Genomic DNA, 22,801 nt, shown 5'->3' with positions numbered 1-22,801 from the left:
CAGAATTTTGTTAACGAGGAAACCGCAAATGCAGAAAAACCCTGGGACCTAGTCCAGATTGAACACACACTGTATTAAGCCGCTACATACACTAGCATACTCCAAACTAACTTCGGTCTAGACTGTAGTTGAACCCCAATCAATCTCACACTTATCCAAGGTACAGTTATGCTCTTATGCCTCTGATCCCAGCAGGATGCTACGTACTTGATTCCCTTAGCTGATCTCACCCACAACTAAGAGTTGCTACGACCCAAAGTCGAAGACTTTAATAAACAAATATGTATTACACGGAAAAGTCTACGTTAATAGATCAATCCGTCTTCCGTCTTTTGATAAATCAAGGTGAACAAGAACCAATTGATAAACCAGACTTATATTCTCGAAGAACAACCTAGTATTATCAATCACCTCACAATAATCTTAATCGACGCATCGAAAAAAGATATTGTGGAATCACAAACGATGAGACGAAGTGTTTGTGATTACTTTTCTATCTTGCCTATCAGAGATATAAATCTCAAGCCAATTATTACAATTGTACTCGTAACGATAGAAACAGCAAGATCATATCACACCTACAAGAAAAGTAGTATCGGTCTGGATTCACAATCCCAATAAAGTCTTTAAGTCGTTAACCTGGTTTAGAAGAAGAAACCAAAGGTTAAAGGAGAACTGACTCTAGCTTAGCACAACTAGTATCACACGTAAGGTGTGGGGATCAGGTTTCCCAGTTGCTAGAGTTCTCCTTTATATAGTTTTTCAAATCAGGGTTTGGAATCAATGTTAGCTTGGTAAAAAACATTCAATATTCACCGTTAGATGAAAACCTGGTTAGATTCAAGCTAATATTTCTCAACCGTTGGATCGAAAACTTAGCTTGTTACACACAAATGAAATGTCCAATTTTGGGTTTATGTAACCGTTCCCAAACATTAACATTTGTTGGTTCAACAATAGTTAACCAAATGGTTAGCCATAAGATCACTTTCATATCCACCATATTCTTCTTCACCATAACTAGTCCAAATGACTCAAATGAACTAGTTAGAGAGTTGTTCAATTGCTTAGATCTTATGTAACTACACAAGACACAATCGAAGCAAAAACGGTTTGATACACTCAAATTGGTTCATGAACTTTATAGCCACAGTTTGCAAAATCATTCCTTAGTTTATATAAACATGAGTTCAAGAAAAACCGATTTTAGATATAACCTACTCAAGTTCGTGGACTGGGTTCGCGGACTTAAGCTCACGGAAGGAGTTCACAAACTCCAGCAGAAATTCTCGGGTCGAGAACTTCCGCCAGTTCGCGGGATGAGTTCGCGGACTTGGCTCACGCCACATTCTGTTTCTCTTGATCAACAAAGTTCGCAAACTTTGGTTCAAGGAATAAGGACTTATACATATATGTGTTTCCACAACAATGCTTATATCCTACCAATGGTTATGTAATCTAAACTCTCATTTCAATCATTGAAACATTCTCAGAGGACGTTATATAGCCGTTATTCACAGACCATTTTTCGTCAGAGCAATTTCCAAAGTGATTGAAACATAACATGACATTCGTCACTAGGTAAAGATGAATTTGGCTAAAGCGAAAGCTTACCAACACATATTTCGAGAAATAGATAGGCGAGATAAACTCGGCTCGAAATAGCAAGTGTGTATAATGAAATTCTATATATCAACACGACTTTTGTCTCAAGAATAAGAGATAGAGTAAATAGACTTTTGAGTGACAGATAAGTTCAAATCTCCACATACCTTTTAGTCGATGAAGTTCCACCAGTTCCTTGAGTAGTCCTTCGTCTTGTATGATGATTTCCATGGAGTCTTGAGCTCAACTACACTTTCTATCCTAGTCCGATACCTTTAGATATATAGGCTAGAAATCAAGACTTATAATTTTGATCACTAACATTGACAAACATGCTTGAGATAGAAACGCATGCGAGTTCGACCGAGCAATGCTCTAACAATCCCCCCTTTTGTCAATTTTAGTGACAAAACTATTAATACACATGGAATACAAAGAATAAATAAATAAACTTTTGTAGCTCCTATTCCACATGCCTAATCTTCAATATTACTCGAAATCTTCGTCACTTCCAAGTACTCCAATGATCCCAAAGGTTGTAACTTTAGCATCATCGTTGTAGAAAATCCGTAGCTATAAAAACGAGAAAACAAGGGTTCTCAATCATTGTTATACAATGTCATAGTATCATCACACAACGTCAAAGTCCAATTGTATCACAACTTCAACAACAATACTATGGTGATATGTATCACTCCCCCTTAGTCAATACTCCATCTCACATGGAAACCACTCCCCCTTACATAATGATCTGAAAACCATATGTATTTGTAGTGTGAACTACATATTAATTCTCCTCCTTTTTGTCAATAAAATTGGCAAAGGTACAAGAACGGGATACTAATGAAATTTCTGAAAGAGATATTTCATGACCAAAAGGAAGTAAAAAATATCATCTTATTTAGATGCAATCATAAAGCCGAAGCTAAAAGCATTCATCAAGAAGTTTATAAAGATACAAGATAACCCCTATAATATTCCACAACCGCACTCCCCACAAAGATTTGGCAATTAAGCGCAAGTTCAAAAGAACTCTCCCCCATTAAATATCATTCCCGAAAGAACAACAAGAGTGACCTTAATTTCGAAAGAAAAAAAGGACTTTTTTGGACATAAAAAATTACATACGAGTATGAATTTGAATCCAAAATACTCAATTAAATTATCTACAAGAGAACCCATAATTAATTTAATCGAAAATGCTCAAACATAAGTGAACTTATGGAGACTCAAAAATATATAATTAGATTAATCACAAGAGAACCCATAATTAATCTAATCGAAATACACAACCAAACTAATCACAAAAGTAATCAATTTAATTGGTCATGCTCGACATAAGAAAACTTACGGAGCAACAACTAAATAACCAAACAAGATGATTAACTTTGTTGAAAATGCTCGACATAAAGTACCTTACGGAACAACAACATAGCTAATCAAAAAATAATCAATTTGGTTGTTTAATGCTCAACATAAGACACTTTACGGAGCCTCACAGTAATACATAAAATATGGATCACGGAAGATCAATATTGCGTAATACACAAGGATTCATTCTATTTTCCATCACTATTCGCATAACGATATTCAATAGACATAATCCTTGCAAACAAAAGATTTTAACCTCTCTTTCATCAATAATTGACATAATAGGCTTAACTTTTGTATTTGTCAAAAGTCCATTCATTCTTTTATGAATACATGGATATCGACATACGAAAGACTTTACTTTTGACAAGATATGGGACAATCAAAGTTCACGGACGTAAACACACATATCCCATAAAAAATTTGCAATATATAAAACCATAAAGATTAATACTGCAAAAATCATCTTCCAAAAAAATTTAAAATTTAAGCCAATAAATATAAAAACATGAAGATGAAAACGTTGGACATAGTTATGTGTAATCACAATAATGGCTATTCCAAACTCTAGTTATTCTTCTAACAAAACAAGAAAAATAGAATTCTCATACGAAGACTTACTAGACGTTGTAGATCTTTCTCAGAGCCTCTACTGAGAATTCTTCTCATTATTGAAAAAACCATTGATTATGGGATCGTTCAATTCCTCCAAATCTTCAGAAATATTAGTTAACTCACTAAGTTCTCTTTTTAGTTCACGCAAGGTGTTCTTTGAAAGAGACAACATTTGTTCATAGTGAGATATCTCTTCTAAAGACGAGACAATTTGAGATTTTAAATTGTTTCTTTTGTTGATGAAATCTTTCACCAAACCTGTGAAGTTATTATCAAGCTGATAAAAAGACAAGAGGCAGTTAGAGGAAGAACCTTCTCCACACTTTGTAGTCTTCACTTTCTTTACCCTTGAGGAAGAGATTCCTTTACACAGCTACACATTAATTTCTTCGACCGCATCCCTGCTTGTGGTGCCTCTAGTTACAAGAGCCATGAAACTGTATCTTGTGAAATGTCTAAACCCTAAAAGAATAAGTCTTCCATTGTTTAAATATTCAATATTTATATTGTTAGGAGAATATTTCTTTAACAAAAATAAATACACTACTTAAGTCACAAAGACGCAAAACCCCATTTTCTCAAGTTAAAGATGAGGATGCGAACGTCTCTGGAATTAGATATAGACGTTGTGAGCAAGACGCTCCCCTTGTTTACCAAGGCTTGTTGTATAAACAGATTTCCAACCTCTTCTGATTCTGGAAGCATTGGTTTTATGAGACCCATGTTGATTATCCAGATTCATCTTTTGCATGTTCTTTTGCAGTCTGGAAATTCTTTTGTTGTTCCTCTTGAACCTCCAAAACGTGCTTTGAACATGATTTGCATTTCCAAAAAACGAACAAATCAAGGGTCCTTTGTCTTATTGAAGTTCCTTATGTTTATCACAACCGTCAACCTTTATTTTTTCATGAATAGAAACAACGGGGTTGACAATACCTGCAGTCTTGCTTTTAAATCCTAAACCATTAGTGTTTCCAAAGGATTTCTGACCAAATAACATTGCTGAGTTTTTGTCAGAACTTCCAGATAATCTTTGTAGATCATCCTTGAGAGGATTAGTCTCTTTTTCCTTTAGCGCAATGGTTCTGGTGAGTTTATCATTAAGACAGTCTATCTCAAGATCTTTCACCTGGATTAATGATTCTAGTTTCTTGAATGAAGCTTTTAATTGAAGATTTTCTTGAAGAACCTCTCTATTCAAGAAATCAAAAATCTCTGTGTCAGACTCGATTTCTGAATCAGGCCTTGAGTATGTGGATGTTTCTGCTGCAAGAGTTGCGGGTTCATCACATCCATCAGACGCATTCAAAACGTTGACACTTAAAGATTTGTCTTTCACAGAATCATTAGCAGCAAAAGCTGACAGAAGATGTTTATCACATCTAATGCTTATTTTTACAAAATCCTTGATCCTTTCTGTTATCAATGGTTTATTGAACCAATCACCATTTGAACAACATTCATCAGCCCAAGACAAGTTAGAGGACTCACTTGTGTCGGAAACAGCATTGAATGCAAAGGTTTGAACAAAATTTGGATCAAGAATTTTTTCCTTTCCAAGAGAGGTATTTTTGGAGAGGGTGTTGAGGTTATTTCCTCCATCGATGGCATACTTCTTAGAAACGTATCTATTGTCTTCAAATATAGTTTTTAAGATATCCCAGACATCTTTAGACTTGGTGCAAGTGGACATGTAGTGCTGAAGGTCTGGGTTAACGGCTTGTCTGATAGCATTTAATCCGTCAGAGTTTTGCATTGCAACAAGAGATTCTTCAGGACTATAACTACCAACATCCTTAGGTATAGATACATCTCCTTTTGTATTAACCGGAGGATCATAGCCTTTAACTACACGTACCCAGGTTCAGAAATCACGATCTTGAAGATAAGCACACATAACAACTTTCCACCCTAAGTAGTTTGAGCCATCGAAGACTGGTGGTACGTTAATAGAGATAGCACCTCTGTCCATAGAGTCAGATCGCTACAAACACAGACTTGTAAGGTCTTAAACGTGTTTGCCTGCTCTGATACCAATTGAAAAAGCGGGTGTAAAACAACAACCTCACCCAATATTTCTATTAGCAATCTGTATGGACAAACTCCAATATACTTTCTAGAGAATCAACTAGACAATCAGACTCAATCTAGATAAAAAGTATATCAAAAAGTTTATATCTCAATCTCTCGATTTGATATATACTCAAGCAAATATAAATCTGTGAGTGTTTATCAAATACTAGAGAGATAACTTGGATGGTACCAAAGACCAATATTCAAGTGTCAATCAATTTAAATCAACAACCAAAAGGTCGGATATTCTAATTGATTGAACAACGCATAACCTGTGATATTTCAATTATATAAACAAATATAATGCGGAATAGAAATAACACGGACACCAGAATTTTGTTAACAAGGAAACCGCAAATGCAGAAAACCCTGGGACCTAGTCCACATTGAACACACACTGTATTAAGCCGCTACATACACTAGCCTACTCCAAACTAACTTCGGTCTAGACTGTAGTTGAACCACAATCAATCTCACACTTATCCAAGGTACAATTATGCTCCTATGCCTCTGATCCCAACAGGATGCTACGTAATTGATTCCCTTAGCTGATCTCACCCACAACTAAGAGTTGCTACGACCCAAAGTAGAAGACTTTAATAAACAAACCTGTATCACACGGAAAAGTCTACGTTAATAGATAAATCCGTCTTCCGTCTTTTGATAAATCAAGGTGAACAAGAACCAATTGATAAACCAGACTTATATTCCCGAAGAACAGCCTAGTATTATCAATCACCTCACAATAATCTTAATCGACGCATCGAAAAAAGATATTGTGGAATCACAAACGATGAGACGAAGTGTTTGTGATGACTTTTCTATCTTGCCTATCGGAGATATAAATTTCAAGCCAATTATTACAATTGTACTCCTAACGATAGAAACATCAAGATCAGATCACACAACTACAAGAAAAGTAGTATCGGTCTGGCTTCACAATCCCAATGAAGTCTTTAAGTCGTTAACCTGGTTTAGAAGAAGAAACCAAAGGTTAAAGGAGAATCGACTCTAGCTTAGCACAACTAGTATCACACGTAAGTTGTGGGGATCAGGTTTCCTAGTTGCTAGAGTTCTCCCTTATATAGTTTTTCAAATCAGGGTTTGCAATCAATGTTATCTTGGTAACAAAGCATTCAATATTCACCGTTAGATGAAAACCTTATTAGATTCAAGCTAATATTTCTCAACCGTTGGATCAAAAACTTAGCTTGTTACACACGAATGAAATGTCCAATTTTGGGTTTATGTAACCGTTCCCAAACATTAACATTTGTTGGTTCAACAATAGTTAACCAAATGGTTAGCCATATGATCACTTTCATATCCACCATATTCTTCTTCACCATAACTAGTCCAAATGACTCAAATGAACTAGTTAGAGAGTTGTTCAATTGATTAGATCTTATGTAACTACACAAGACATAATTAAAGCAAAAACTGTTTGATTCACTTGAATCGGTTCATGAACTTTATAGCCACGGTTTGCAAAAGCATTCCTTAGTTTATATAAACATGAGTTCAAGAACAACCGATTTTAGATATAACCTACTAAAGTTCGCGGACTTAAGCTCACGGAAGGAGTTCACAAACTCCAGCAGAAATTCTCGGGTCGAGAACTTCCGCCAGTTCGCAGACTGTGTTCGCGGACTTGGCTCACGCCACATTCTGTTTCTCTTGATCAACAAAGTTCGCAAACTTTGGTTCAAGGAATAAGGACTTATACATATATGTGTTTCCACAACAATGCTTATATCCTACCAATGGTTATGTAATCTAAACTCTCATTTCAATCATTGAAACATTCTTAGAGGACGTTATTAGGGCTGTTCATGGTCGGTTTTGGTTCGGTTTCTGGCCAAACCAAAACCGAAACCAATACTATTGGTTTCTAAAAATATAAACCAAACCAATCCATTAACCATTGGTTCGGTTTCCAAATGGTTCCAGTTGGTTTCGGTTTGTCCCAGTGGTTTTTGGTAACCAATAATTATGTCAAACCAAAAAAAAAATACACAAATTTACAAAAAAAAAAATCGTAGTTGCCGATAGTATTGGTTTACACAAATTTACAGACAAAAAAATAAATAAAAATATATCAAGAATAGTTAAAGCTTACTATAATTCTAGAGATCAAAATAAGATATATAATATATCTTAATTTAGTTATTGAAAAATAAAAAAGAAGGAAGACGGGAAGAAAAAAGTCGAGTAGCAGCAACTGCAGTTGGGGGTGGAGAAGGGAGGCGACTGAGAGAAGGAGAAAGAGAAAGAGGGAGAATATCATAATGAAATATTAGATTTAGGATTTCTATTTATCCTCTAAATCAATGGGTAGAATCTAATACTTATAAATCGACGGTAGAAACTAAGCTTAAAAATTAGTCGATTTTCCAATGGTTTTTTGTTCGGTTTTAGAGGTCAAACCAAACCAAAACCAACACTATCGGTTTCCCACTTTCTACACCGTAACCAATCCATTAGTAAATGGTTCGGTTTGGTTTCTTACTAATTGGTCTGGTTTGGTCCGGTTCCAGCGGAAAACCGAAACCATGTTCAGCCCTAGACGTTATATAGCCGTTATTCACAGATCATTTTTCGTCAGAGCAATTTCCAAAGTGATTGAAACATAACATGACATTCGTCACTAGGTAAAGATGAATTTGTCTAAAGCGAAAGCTTACCAACACATATTTCGAGAAATAGATAGGCGAGATAAACTCGGCTCGAAATAGCAGATGTGTATAATGAAAGTCGGTTCAACACGACTTTTGTTCAAGAATAGGAGATAGAGTAAATAGACTTTTGAGTGACAGATAAGTTCAAGTCTCCACATACCTTTTAGTCGATGAAGTTCTTTGAGTATTCCTTCGTCTTGTATGATGATTGCCATGGAGTCTTGAGCTCAACTACACTTTCTATCCTAGTCCGAGACCTTTAGCTATATAGGCTAGAAATCAAGACTCATAGTTTTGATCACTAACATTGACAAACATGCTTGAGATAGCAACGCATGCGAGTTCAACCGAGCAATTCTCTAACAGGTTACATAAACCTAAATGAGGGTACATTTCATTTGTGTAACAAGCTAAGTTCGATCTAACGGTTGAAAGATATTAGCTTGGTTGAATCAGGTTTTTCATCTAACAATGAATATTGAATGTTTTGTTACCAAGGTAACTTGGATTGCAAACGCTGATTTGAAAACTATATAAAGGAGAACTCTAGCAACTGGGAAAACTAATCCCCACACCTCCTGTGTTTACTAGTTGTATAAACTAGAGTCGATTCTCCTTTAACCTTAGGTTTCTACGGAGACCCTGTTGGTTAACGATTTCAAAGACTTCATTGGGATTTTGAAGCCAAACCCAATTATTTTCTTTGTTGTTGTGGGTTCTGATCTTGCCCGATTCTATCGTATTGAGTACAATTGAAATAATTGACTCGAGATTAATTTTTCCGATAAGCAAGATAAAAGTAATCAGAAACATCTTCGTCTCATCGTTTGTGATTCCATAATATCTTGTTTCGCTAGTCGATTAAGATTACTGTGAGGTGATTGATAATACTAGGATGTTCTTCGGGAATATAAGTCTGGTTTATCAATTGGTTCTTGTTCACCTTGATTTATTAAAAGACGGAACAAAAACTCTTGGGTTTTTTTGTGGGAGACAAATTTATTCAATCTATAGAATTTTTTGTGTGAGACAGATTTGTTTATCAAGTCTTCAACTTTGGGTCGTAGCAACTCTTGGTTGTCGGTGAGATCAACTAAGGGAATCAAGTGCGTAGTATCCTGCTGGGATCAGAGACGTAAGGAACGCAACTGTACCTTGAATGAGTGTGAGATTTATTAGGGTTCAACTGCAGTCCAGTCCGAAGTTAATTGGTAGTAGGCTAGAGTCTATAGCGGGTTAATACAGTGTGGTGTTCAAACTGGACTAGGTCCCGGGTTTTTCTGCATTTGCGACTTTCCTCGTTAACAAAATTCTGGTGTCTGTGTTATTTCTTTTCCGCATTATATTTTGTTATATAATTGAAATATCACATGTTGTGCGTTAAGATCAATCAATTAGAATATCCAACCTTTGGTTTGTTGATTTACATTGATTGACACTTGAACATTGGTCTTTGTTACCGTTCAAGTTACTCCTCTTATATTCAATCGAACTCGCAGATTCCTATTTGCTGATTGCGGATTGAATTAAGAGTTAGAGATATTAAACTCTTTGATATACTTTTCTCTAGATTGAGTCTGACTGTTTAGTTGATTCTCTTAGAAAGTATATTGGAGTAAGTCCTCTCAGATTGCCAAACGAATTGTTGGGTGTGGTTGTTAGACCCCGCATTTTCATCCTCTATCACTTTAGATATATTCTCTAACTTAAACAAAGATCATGGATGCTTTGGATCTTCGATATCTACCTTTTTGGTGAAGTATACCACAAGGTAACTCAACAAGATATAATCATCACTGTTTCTAGCGCCAAAATATAGTTGTAGAAAATCTAACATCCTATATCGAACATTCAAGAAGAAGAATTTGGAATTTTATAAATGTAGCATGATACCAAAATTACCTATGTCCACGGGTGAAAAGGTTGATCTTATTCAATTATCAAGACTAGAAGTTGTAAGGCTATTTATGAATTTGTCTCCCTACTCACTTGTCTATTTGTTTCTTTCTTCCACCTCTCACTTATAGAACCTGCCTATTCCAATTAGCTCGGTATTTATAAGTGAACTGCTCATACGACTATATTGCAGTGTTAGCAATACATCAATATCGGTAAACCTTCTTCGGGTGGTGTGTCTCAATCTCCCGATACGCTAGTCCAGATCCTAGTTAGCAATTCGGGATTCGGCAAACGCACGGAACGGCAAACGTACGAGTATTATATGGTTTTGTAAAATCCAGATTCGGTCCAAAATTCGGTCAACGGACGTGATTCGTCAGTAATTCGGAATGGCATACGTACATGTATAATTCGATTTATAAATGTGAGTTCGGCTCTGAAAATTCGGTATCTATATATAACAAATAATTTGTATTTATAAGGTCATAGACCAATTTTTATGCATATGTGTGAGTTATTTAAAGAAAAAATAAACTTAATATGATGATATTAATAATATATACAAAATTAGTTATCCAAGAGGACGTCGTATGGTGGTTTAGATGCTTGGTTAGTGAGTTTGAGATCTCTCTCACCTTCACCTTCAAATCTCTTCAGTCGTTTTTGTTTCATAAAAATTACAACACGTCTAATATTCGGTCGTGTATGGTCGGGAAGCAGTAAAGCCCCAAAAATGGAGTCTTTGAAAAGTAAAAGCTAAAGAATTTATGGCGAATTAAGCGGACGTATCATTCGGGATACGTAAAATTCGTGAACGATTCGCGAATAATTCGGGAATGCCACATAATACGCGATTTGAGTTCGGAATTGCAAACGTACACGAATAAGACGGTAAAATTCGTGATACGAAAAAATTCGAATCATTCGCGAACTTACTAACTAGGATCCATATAGTCCTTCTATTTTTCATGAAATAATGATCGTACCCACGGAAATTTGAGTGCCTTGCAAGTCTTTGACTGTCGGGGCCCAAACCACTCTGATCCTCTGAGTATTTCGCGCATTCCCTGTCAGAGGCATTTAATAATGTCTGGTCTCTTATTTCAAACTTAGACGTTGATCTTCTTATTACTTTTTGTGTGTCACCCTTCTGGGTTGATTTGGTAGGTATATTGATTACTGTGTTAGACCTTCGCGCAATCTCTGTTGCTTCACTTCTCATCTTACTACGGTGATTTGACATCTCAAATATTGTATTGTGTCCTTAGATATTTTGCCAGTGCACCTGGAATCCATGGTGGAAAGGGTACATTGAAGTAACAAAGACATGATCTTTGAAGAGAACTTTTGAGACCCAGATGAAGGTAAATATATGACTAGTGGTCGAGGGTGGCTATGTTCAGCTTATAGACCACTCTCTCTTTCTTCTTTAATAAATTACTATCTTTCTTCTTTAATAAATTACTTTTTTTCACCAAATTAAAAAAAAAAAGAGCTGGAGTATTGACATTTTCAAATTGAAACACCAAGTGGGAATTTGAGCTCGAGCTAACTGCATCCAGTCGCCTACTACCAAATTAAATTTCGGACATTTGCATGAAGAACTAGTTTTCGATTCCCTCGAACCTATTGTAATAAGCAGCGATGGAACCAGAAATTTATGTCTGAACCTATTGTAATAAGCAGCGACGGAACCAGGAATTTATGTCTGGATGGGCTAAAAAAAAATTAACAGCAGCCGGACCATGAAGTTAAAAAGAGAAGACGATAGGGGAAAACAAATTTTTTTACTACCTTCCTTCTAAATGCTACGTTCTTCTCAATTTCATTTTTTGTTTGATAAGATATGTTCTTCTTAATTCTATGTTAAGGTAACTTCCGTAGACATCTCCAACAATGAACACGTAATAATACATTAAGAAACAATGGACTATAAGTATATATTGATGCAACAAAACACATCATTCTTGATGGATACACAGATCGATTGGTGCAAAATTACAAGCTAGATGAGATTGAATCGAAGCAAAAAATAGAGAAATCCAGCTTTGGGTTCAGGGGTACATGATGTATCAAGCACTTAACCTACAAATATTAATGAAAGTTGAGTGAAACTATTTTGAGTTCAGTAACACTATTTATCAGACACATGACCTACTGAAATTCCTGATCACAAAGAGTATAGTAGTGAGATTGAGCAGCACAGAGGATTCTTCAAGTTCAATTGGGATGAAGGAATATATATACTGAACACGGTAGGGACTAGAGAATACGAATGTGGTAATACTTGACATCTTGGGCTAATCCAAATTACCTGGGCTATTTTTTTTTTAAAGAAATATAGTAGCCTAAACAAGTTTTTATATAGGGATAATTAGATTTTGGTACTCAGATTTTGTTCAGGACTAGATTTTGATCTAACATTTGTCCAATGTTCGGGCTTGGTATCTGGACTGGACGTTGATCTGCATTAACTAAATTCCTTCAAACCTGATGGCGCTTGTAATGAAGCATGAGTTATCGATTCCTTTAAACCCTGCTTACTAGAATAAGGCTTCAACTAGATGCTTTTTATATATTTTTGTGATTTCCAAGTGATTGGGTAGATATTTCCAGATATATAAGAAGAATCTTGATTTTTAGGTTCTTCTCTGAGTTCATCCATTTTGATTTTTTTTTCTTTTGGATTGGTCAATAGGAAAATATTTATTGAAAAAGAGGTACTTAAGGGATACTTCAACCCAATAAATACAATCGACACAGAAAAATAGATCGAGTTTGGAATCGATCACCCAAAAAAAAGAACAAAAAACCAAGTGAGATTAAGAAAAAACAAACACTAAATGCTGCACATCCACCTCAAAGCAGCCGATAGAAATACGAGTCCCATAAAACAATTGTCATATTAGTAATCCAACATTGACTCTGCCCAAAAATAAGCTTGAATCTAATATCTCGAATTAGACTTCCTGTATTGTATTTCGATTCTTAAGCTTGCAGTATTCGTCACAATCCACTCAGTTAACAAACATCGTTCACAATTGAACTTGAGTTTGTGTGCTTATCCTGATTACTATTTGTTCACACAAAGAAATTAACTGCATCTAAAAACCATAAAACTAATCTAAAAATAACAAACAAAAAACGCACAAGAAAACAAAAATCATTATCGCCCACTGCGGAGCACAGGTTGACCAAATCCTCTTTGTTGGCTTCAACCGCCTCTGCACTTCCTTGACAACACTATCCCTGTCAACCAAATCCTCCTTGTTGGTTTGCATGTCTTTAATTCTAACTTGGTTGGCCCTTCTTTCTTGATCACCAACAATCACCATCAACGGGATCCTAGACTTTTTAGCTCGATCGGTATGTTTCGTTAGTTTTTTGTGGACCATGAATTCTGCTTTTATGTTAGCACCCCACAGTTTATTCACTAGGTTAGCAGCTTGCCCCAGAGTACCCTGTTCACAAATACCAACCAAAACCTCTGTTTCTGTAGCCCGAATCGACTGGTTACCATCCTTCTCAAGCCGCTGCTGCTCTTCCATTATGTCATAGACTCTCTCGATTCGGAGGCTGACACCAACTGCTGGGACTTGCCTATTACAAAACATTCCTACAAGATTGTCATAACGCCCTCCAGCTGCGATGGAACCAACCTGTGTACTGCCTTTATAAATAGCTTCAAATATAACCCCGGTATAATAGTCAAGACCTCTTGCAAGACTCAAGTCAAAAACCACTCTGTGTATGCATTCTGATTGTTCTAATGCTTCGAAAAGAATCTCTAAATCCTTCAGTGCATCCTTCAGCGGAAGACTAGATCCGAACTGGATGTCCTGTTTCAACTCAGACAGCAACTCCAATGGAGGCCCACGTTTCTGTACGAGAGTACCAATTTTATCTGCAACTTCAGCAGTTAAGCCCTTCTCTTCCACCATTTCATTTTTGATCTGCTCAAAGGATTTCTTATCTAGCTTATCAATGCTAGAGCAGATTGTTCTGAACTTTTCTGGCGGAACTCCAGAAATTTCCAACATTCCATCCAGCAACTTTCTGTGACTCAATTTTATCTCACTTTCTCCAATGTTCAACTCATCCAGTAGTTCGGTCAAAACTTTAATAACCTCGAAGTCAGGTGCCATTGTTTCATATTGCTCACCAGCAATATCAAAGTCGCATTGGTAAAATTCGCGATGGCGGCCCTAGGATGTGTTTTCCCTTCGATATACCGGATCAATTTGGTACCTTTTGATTGATGTAATACCATTCATGGCTACATATCTAGCAAATGGAACTGTCAGGTCATATCTCAGAGAACAGCGCTCACCCCCCTGGTCAGCAAGATCATAAACCAGTTTTGAGTCCTCGCCATATTTTCCCATGAGAGTTTCTCTCAATTCAAAAACTGGAGTTCTTAGGCCCGTCGCTCCATGCTTTTTAAACACCCCTTCAATGATTTTCAGAGCTTTGTCTCTAATGGCATATTTCTCTTCTCCAAAATCCCGAGTCCCCTTGGGAAACTTGGGAAGTCTTCTAGACTCATTACCTTTGACGATCTCTTTCAATTTCTTCAAGAATGTGTCAAGTTCTGGATCTTTCGGCTCGAAAAACAAACAAAGATCTCGCACCCGTTCATTCAAAACTTCCAAATTCTCAACTGTATTCAAACGGTTCTTAAGGAGCTGCTTAATAACAGCAGTTCCCTTTCCCAAAACAAACTTCTTTTGCTTTTGGCTCTGTTTTTCTGCATTTTTGTTCCCTTTTTTGGTTTCGGAACTTGAAGACACACCCTGGACCTCTTGAGCTTTCTCTCTCCATAGTGTCAAGTGTAAGCATCGCCAATGCTCCTTCCCAAGCAAGAAGGTTTCGAACTGTAGCCACTAATCTATTTATCTCGTGAAACAATCCAAGAGAATCCTCTTCAGATGAAATATTATTCCTGACATCTTTCAAAGACATGTCCAACACCTCGGAATTTATATCAACATCTCGACATCTTGCCACTAGTTCCGCCCGATACAAACTGCTCTCGCCTAGATATATCAGCGCCGACGACAAAGACTTCATCATGGTCACCAATTGTTTCCCACCCCTCGCATTATTCAATTTACCATCCTTATCAATTCCCACACTACTATTCAACTTCACGCGCATTGTTGAGTGGACCTGCTTAACAATCTCCCTTAAACTCCCGTGCACCTCTGGTATCTCAGACACAGCCTTAGAACCCTTTTTGCCAACCAATTTCGATCCAGAGAGTAAAACCTTAAAATCACTAGCAACAGCAACCATCTCTTTATCCGAAAACCCATCACCAGAATCCAAAAAATTAATCAATGCAGATACATCAGCGCTGGACGCCTCACAAGATAACGCAGCGACAGCATCCGCAACACTACTCAAAGAAGACGAACAACAATCTAAAAGTGCAGAAATTCCATCTAATGCATAACAAGATTCCTCTAATACAGTTATTTCCTCATCAGTCACCCCTACATCTTCAATTCTTTTACCATTTACCTTACACAAGGAATCTAAAAACCCTAACGCAGAACCAAAATCAAGAGATTCTAGTGCAAACGGCCCCCCTTCTCCATTTAGGATATCAGTAATGAGAGCGGGAAGAACAGAACGGATTCCATGTTTAGTGATGATGAATTTGTTTAGAAGAACAACAAGACATGCACGTGCTTCAATAACTGTTAGGAACCTAGCAGGGTTTGAGATATTGAGCAGTGGTTTCTCTGAAAGAGTTAGTGATTCTGATGAAGATATTAATTTTTCAAGTATCGATGAATCGATGTTTACCTGACTGACTCCATTTGCAATGAAATACACAGTTGATGAAGTAAGGGATGAGCCTTTTTCTCCGACTGTTACCCTCTTCATCGCCATTAAGACTCCCTGAAAAAACTCACTATTTTTCTTTAGAGATTATTACAATGCAGTAGAGAGAAATCCAGTTATATATATATAGTATGAATAATTCGGAACTTGCAACCCAAGCAAGCACTAGAATTACCACCCTACCCTTTTTTGTGCGGGTATTTTCTTGTTTTAGGAAACCATCATAAGTCGGTTTACCAAAAACAGAATTCCCATTTTTAAGGGATTCTTATATCCTAATTGACAAAAAGGAGAAATTTTTTTTTTACTTGCGCGGTAAAAAGGGCAACTATAAAGCAGTAAATTTGGTATTTTCAGAGGTAAAAAACTTAAGAAGAGTACCACTTTCTCAGAGATTCCTTCGTAAAGGAACTGCTAGTTTTCAAATTGTTTTCTTCTCCTAGTGTTACATGGAATCCGAGGAGACTTAGAACTATATTAAAGAGTAAACAAATCCTGATTATTTTTAGTCCTGAATTGTAAATAACCATCGTTTTTTTTTTTTGATTTTTTTTGAATTGTTTTTAGATACATATATATATATATATATATATATATATATTGAAGAATAATGAGTAGAGGTTTAGAAGAAAGTTCACAAGAAACACAACCTGAAGTGAACAGGAAAGAAACAGAACAACATGAAGTGGTGAAGAAAGAACACCCTACTAATGAAGGGTTACCAGAGAAGTTTCCGGAAGGTGTTCGGGTTTTGGTTATTGATGACGATCCTGAGTTTCTTCAACATATTGAAAAGTTGCTTAAAGAACTTCTCTATCAAGGTAATCAACCTTAGTACTTGTTCTATGTTTCGTTTCTTCAACATATTGAAAAGTTGCTTAAAGAACTTCTCTATCAAGGTAAACCTTAGTACTTGTTCTATGTTTCTATGTTTCGTTCTTGATAATTACATAACTGGTTTTGATTATGTGATTGACATATAATAACTGGTTTTATTTGTATGGTATTTCAGTTACCACGTATAGTCAGCTTCAAGCGGAGACCCTGTTGTCTACACTACAAGCTGCAAGAAACAAATTTGATATTGTTTTGAGTAGTCTATATATGGCCAATATGGATGGTTTGGAGCTGCTTAAACACATGTTAGCAGAAATGGAGATACCTGTTGTCAGTAAGTATCAGAGCACTATACATAAATTGAACTATAAAATATTATATGTTTCGGTTTATCTTGATAGCTTTGTCTTTTTAACTATAATCTCTAATATGCAGTGATGGTGTCAAGCAAGGACGACAATAATATTGTTATTAAGTGTCTCACTGAAGGAGCATGTGATTGCTTAATTAAGCCGATTGAAAGAAAGGACATAGAACTCATATTTAAGCATGTGATCATCCGAAAGATGAGAGTAGAACACTCATGTGAATGTGAATGCCACCAAAAATCAACCGAAACGTCAGATTTCGGTGTAGCTTTAGGAAACAGCAAATCCTTGAGGAGGAAGAGGAAAAACGGGGAGGAAATTGACAAGGTTGTGGATACCGGTGGTATGTCTATGGCAAAGAAAACAAGAATTGTCTGGACTGACGAACTCAATCGGAAATTTGACGCAGTCATAGAAAAGCTTGGAATTGAAAGTACAATTCTTACCCCTTATCTTTCATATTTTTGCAATGTGCCTTAGGGAAGGCTTTTCATTTATGTCTAGTTTTGCTTCTGAAATTCATAAACGCTGTCGCTGAGTACTTCGTGCTTTGGTGCTTTGGTTACTTGATAATGTAGAGGCTGTTCCAAAGAAAATTCTCGAGCTAATGAATGTTCCCGGGCTTAAAAGAGATAATGTTGCTAGCCACCTTCAGGTATGTCCTTAGTTATGTTTGATTTTCCTTTTAAGTTTCATTCGCCGGATAGGTTTGCGTTTATCTTCTGTCTAATTTATTATTTACATATTATTCCTATCACAGAAATATCGCCAGAGTTATAAAAATTCACAAGGCTATCCTGCATGTAATCTGAATACATCTATGAATCAACCAGAATCACACTTGGCACCTTTATTGCATAGCGGTGGACTTATCCAGTACTCAAATAAATTTCAAAATCACAGTATGCAGGATGGTCAACTAGGGAGACCAACGCATAATACAATTGACCCTTTACTAAGCAATGGCAGGTTCCGACCAGATCATTCTAAGTTTGTGACAAAAACTGGTTATATACCTCATCAGTCCCAGATGAGAGATCATTATCAGTCCCAGATGAGAGATCATTATATTAACAGTCTGCCCGGACTGATGGAGCAGAAAATGTTTCTGAATGGCCAAGATCATAATGCCAGAGCAGCCCATAATCGGCGTAACCAACCTTATTCTGGAGGTGATCTAAAGACGAACTACATGACTGCTGAATTTCTCCCAAATTATCATAGTATAGACAGTACTCTGAATTTACCCAACTTTCCGACGAATAATATGATTCATCATGAGCAAAGTTTTCAGGGCTCCATTGATGAGAACTGCATGAAATGGAAGCAGCAACCACCTTGTGCCAGTTCAGATTTAGATGCGTCGAACAGTATATACCCACCTCCAGTCACTGACCGGTATAGTCTTCTTAATAGCCAAAAAAATAACCATGGGCACTCAGATAACCTTATGCGGAGCCAAAATAATCACCACTTTGAGACTTTAGCAGGAGCGCAGTTGTTAAAGCCACCACAGATGGAAGGGATGGAACCCCAAACAGAAACTAAGTTTGAAGACGATGAAATGAAGTTTGAAGATGATGACACTAAGTCTGAAGACTAACTTATTTCCAGTAACTTACTGCAATATTGGAAGTTTGGAGCTTTTTTAGATGCTGCTGTCATTGGATTTTTTAGCTAGTCAGCATCTTGGTGATCGTTATCAATCTGAAAGAGTTGGGGTAGTTCTTGTTATGCACCAGCTGCGTTTTTATAAGGAGGCTATCGTGGATTTTTGGCTAGTCGCATCTTTGTGATCGTTATCAGTTTGAAAGAGTTGGGTGGTTCTGGTGATGCCTACCAGTTGCGTATCTTTGTGATCGTTATCAGTTTGAAAGAGTTGGGGTAGTTCTTGGTATGCCTACCAGCCGAGGTTTTTTTTTTTTTTTTGCTCTTTCTTTATTAGTTAGGGGGTCTGTCTAGATTACATTCTTTTTTGGGTAGTTTGTTAATACGTCTGACCTGTACATGCAGGATAGACATAGAGACAGATGTAATAACCATATATGCTAATCTTTTAATTTGATGTTGGAATCTGACTCGCTCATTGTCATTAGTCACCTACCTAACCGGTAATTCCCATCAAAGCACATCCACTGAGAATACCAAAAGTGATCCTTTACGATAATTTCAACTGGAACAAAGGATGGAAACCATACGTATAAATTGGGACTCCCTCAAAACTCAAAAAAGAAGAAGAGGAACCAACTGTTCAGAAAACAGCCCGTTAGACTCTGAAGAAAATTCAGCATATTAACTGATGCACAGAAAAAAGACAAGACTCTAATCAACACAAAAGCCAGACTTGAAACTAGAAAGGAACTTCTACACTAGTAACAACATCCAGTTTGAGCCTGTGAACCGGCTAATGTATATGATTTTAGGAGCGAGAACAGCTTAAGATAACTTAGCTCGGAGTTTGATCATTGGTGAACTCAACTAGCATCGTGAACACTGATTTCCATCTGTAAAGTAGTTTTATGTTAGTGCATGTGCATCTATACTGTATAGATGTACAATGTACCATGTGTAGTACTTGCATGGCCATGACTAGAGATAAAACTACAAGAAGAAATAGACCAAATCAAAATACTCAAGATCAGTATACTTCCACCTATTCACATTCCAACCATACAACAAAATCTTAGTTTACTTCATGGGACTTGATCCAAAGAACCTAAACAAACAAGTATAAATTATCAAAAATTCTAATTAACATATTAATAACCGAAAGAACATCAAGCTGGGTAACAAAAGAGCTCACCTGATTAAGAAACGAAATGAATAAGGTTCTGCCTTACTCTCGCAAAGTTTTTCCTTTTGTCTCGGTATCATTGTACATTGAAGCTCTTTATGAGTTATAAAGCGCTTTACTATCACATCTCTTGAGCTACCTTCCAGGAAAACTGCTAGAGCCTTATGTGACCCTAATGCTCTTGTATCATTTGAGATGAGACTTCCGGCTGGGAATGTTTATGCACCCAATTAGTGCCTGCACAATTTTCATATGACTAAGTACAAAGAAGAGAACAAATTCACACGAACTATCTGGTATGCAATCAATAGTTAATTCACCTCGATAATATAGATTACCCAACCATACAGTTCATGTTACAAAAAAAGAAGAAGGTGATATCAATTTTTTCATTATACACACAATAACACAACAAACAAAAAGTCGATATCACCCTCTTCATGATATACACAACAATTGATACAGTTCATGCTCTGTATCCATGCCAATTGATCTTATGATTCACACAACAAGCAAATCAACTAAATTTCAAGTCTAAATCAGACTGGTCAATCTCTTGAACCAATCTCATTTTCAAGAACAAACACGAAACCAGAAGACATAACTTATAACATTTATATTTAGGCAAAGTTAAAGGTAAGCAATACCGACAACAGAATAAACTCCCAGTCTCCTATACATAGTCCTAGTAAGGTATAGCACAACATCCCAACCAGACTACTTCCAAAAAATCACTCAATATTTATAAATTCAGTTGTAATTCATAACAATTTAAAGAGTGAACAGAAAAGATTTTTTAAGACATGAAAAATATACTAAAAGCCATAACCACCCATTATCCAAAAGCTTCATCCTTCTATGATTCGTAGATCTATGCCTAACAAAAAAACATCCCTCGTATAGAATTACCCATATAATTAATTACAAATTACAATCATTTGCAAAAGAATCTAGGCATACAGAATTACCCATAGCTGTTAAAGCTACATATATGGAATATAGTTCTAGCAGCACCACTAGGTCCACCACCCGTTGAACATCTTCCTGTAGCACCACCATCTGTTGAACCCCTTCCTCTAACACCAGTTGGTGTCGCTGCATCACCACGACCCCTTGAACCTCTTCCTCTGGCAGCAGCAGTGGTAAACAACAAAATAATCAAAGCAGACAGAGACAAGCAAGCCCTAAATCTTACCGAATAAACCCTAAATTTAAGGCAAAAAAAGAGCCAGACAAAGAAAGAAATTAAGAAAGAAATGAAGTTTTAATTTTGTATAACAAGAAGAAATCGTAATGTGACTGTGGTTCCAGTGCATGTGAGGGTTCCTTCCTCCATCACCAGATTCCCACCCAAAAAATAGACCCATTTAACTTCAGCAACTAGAGTTTGAGTTACATTTTTATGGCCAAACCTCTCATTATCACCATTCAACTTCGCTGGACTGATCCAGGTAATTTTAGGGTTTTGAGATTGGGGGAAATAAGAGACAGAGGTCGGTGTGAATTATAGGTGCGTAGTTAGAACCAACCATATGCTTCTTAAACAAGAACGATTTTTTTTGGACCATGGGTTTTATTTTTCCTCGCGTTTTTAGGGACCACTCAAAAGGATTTAGGGGCCAACAATAAAACAAAAAAGATCACCCAAAGGAAAAATGTAGCCGGCCCTTATCTCGTGCAATTCGTAATGACAAAATTACCCTTATATATTCGGAGGATATGATAACATTGTTACCCTCTGAATGCAATCGGAAGCCAAAATATTTCCCAGACTTCCGATTGTAGTCGGTGCAGTATTTCTTGGTTCGTGTTTTGGATTCAGCGTTAATCGGGAGTTAAATATATTACAAAACCTACCGATTATAAGTTGCCGCAAATTCAAATTTTGAAAGCTACCATAATCGGTAGATATGCTAAATCCAATACCTACCGATTATTGGTTTCTCCACATTCAACTTTCGTCAAATTAGCCGTTGGAGTTTTTGGGAAAAACAAAAAGAGCCGTTGGACCCTAAACCTATATGAAGAAACTCATATCTATCACCCCAATTGCACCAAACTCTTTCCTCTCTTCAGTTTTAATTTTCATAACAAAAAACATGGATATTGCTTTTGCTGAAGAAGAAGATTGTGCTATTTATAGAGCGTGGGTTGTGGTAACTACTCATGATCGTGTTCACAAGCTCCACAAATCGGAATCCGAAGAGCAGATATGGAACCGTAGCTTAATGGTATTTGAGGCCTTAGATGGTAATCGAATTCGAAGATCATCCAATGACATTAAGATGAGAAAGAATGCGCTCGATAAGGAGATTGACAAACTTGAAGATGAGGAAAGGTTTGTTAGGAACGCTTTTCCTTGGTGGACGTATGAAAAACGAGTAAGTATCTCTGTAACTCCAACTCACATTAACAAAAGTTAGTACTAACTTGTTACTCATTCGTAATTTCAGAGAAATCTTGCGGATCGCCGGTATGTGGACCTCTACGGGAAACGATTTGAACATGAAGGATGCTACAAAATCAAGAGGGACAATTTCTATGGTCACGGGAAGTTATGATCTGTTTTAATACTTTTATGGTTAATTAGGAGTATGGATTTAGGTGCTTTTGACGAAATTGTAAGGTTAAGGCCGTTTGAATTTTATGTAATGGATGTAATCGGAGTATTATTAATATAAAAACTAGCCGATTATACGAAATCGGTAGAT

The 22,801-nt window shown here is 36.6% G+C and overlaps 1 protein-coding gene, 1 long non-coding RNA gene and 1 pseudogene across 2 annotated transcripts; 1 reads left to right on the top strand and 2 right to left on the bottom strand.

Annotated features, from left to right (window-relative positions):
• Window positions 1–16,139, bottom strand: part of LOC113360307 — a 105,542-nt pseudogene extending 89,403 nt beyond the window's left edge.
• Window positions 16,140–16,701: 562 nt separating this feature from the next.
• Window positions 16,702–18,899, top strand: LOC113360306 (two-component response regulator ARR2-like). Its single transcript, XM_026603829.1, has 5 exons — window positions 16,702–16,912; window positions 17,104–17,262; window positions 17,364–17,729; window positions 17,875–17,951; window positions 18,057–18,899. Exons 1-5 carry the CDS (start codon window positions 16,702–16,704, stop codon window positions 18,897–18,899), a joined length of 1,656 nt encoding a protein of 551 aa, XP_026459614.1.
• A 577-nt stretch (window positions 18,900–19,476) lies between these two features.
• On the bottom strand, window positions 19,477–21,581 carry LOC113361867. Its single transcript, XR_003365388.1, has 3 exons — window positions 21,059–21,581; window positions 20,100–20,327; window positions 19,477–19,800 (listed from the first exon to the last, which is right to left on the bottom strand). It is a non-coding gene; the product is annotated as an uncharacterized LOC113361867 (long non-coding RNA).
• Window positions 21,582–22,801: the final 1,220 nt, after the last annotated feature.

Source organism: Papaver somniferum, chromosome 3 (genome assembly GCF_003573695.1).
Source record: "Papaver somniferum cultivar HN1 chromosome 3, ASM357369v1, whole genome shotgun sequence".
Classification (NCBI taxonomy): Eukaryota; Viridiplantae; Streptophyta; class Magnoliopsida; order Ranunculales; family Papaveraceae; genus Papaver; species Papaver somniferum.
This window is presented reverse-complemented; position numbering and strand designations above follow the sequence as displayed.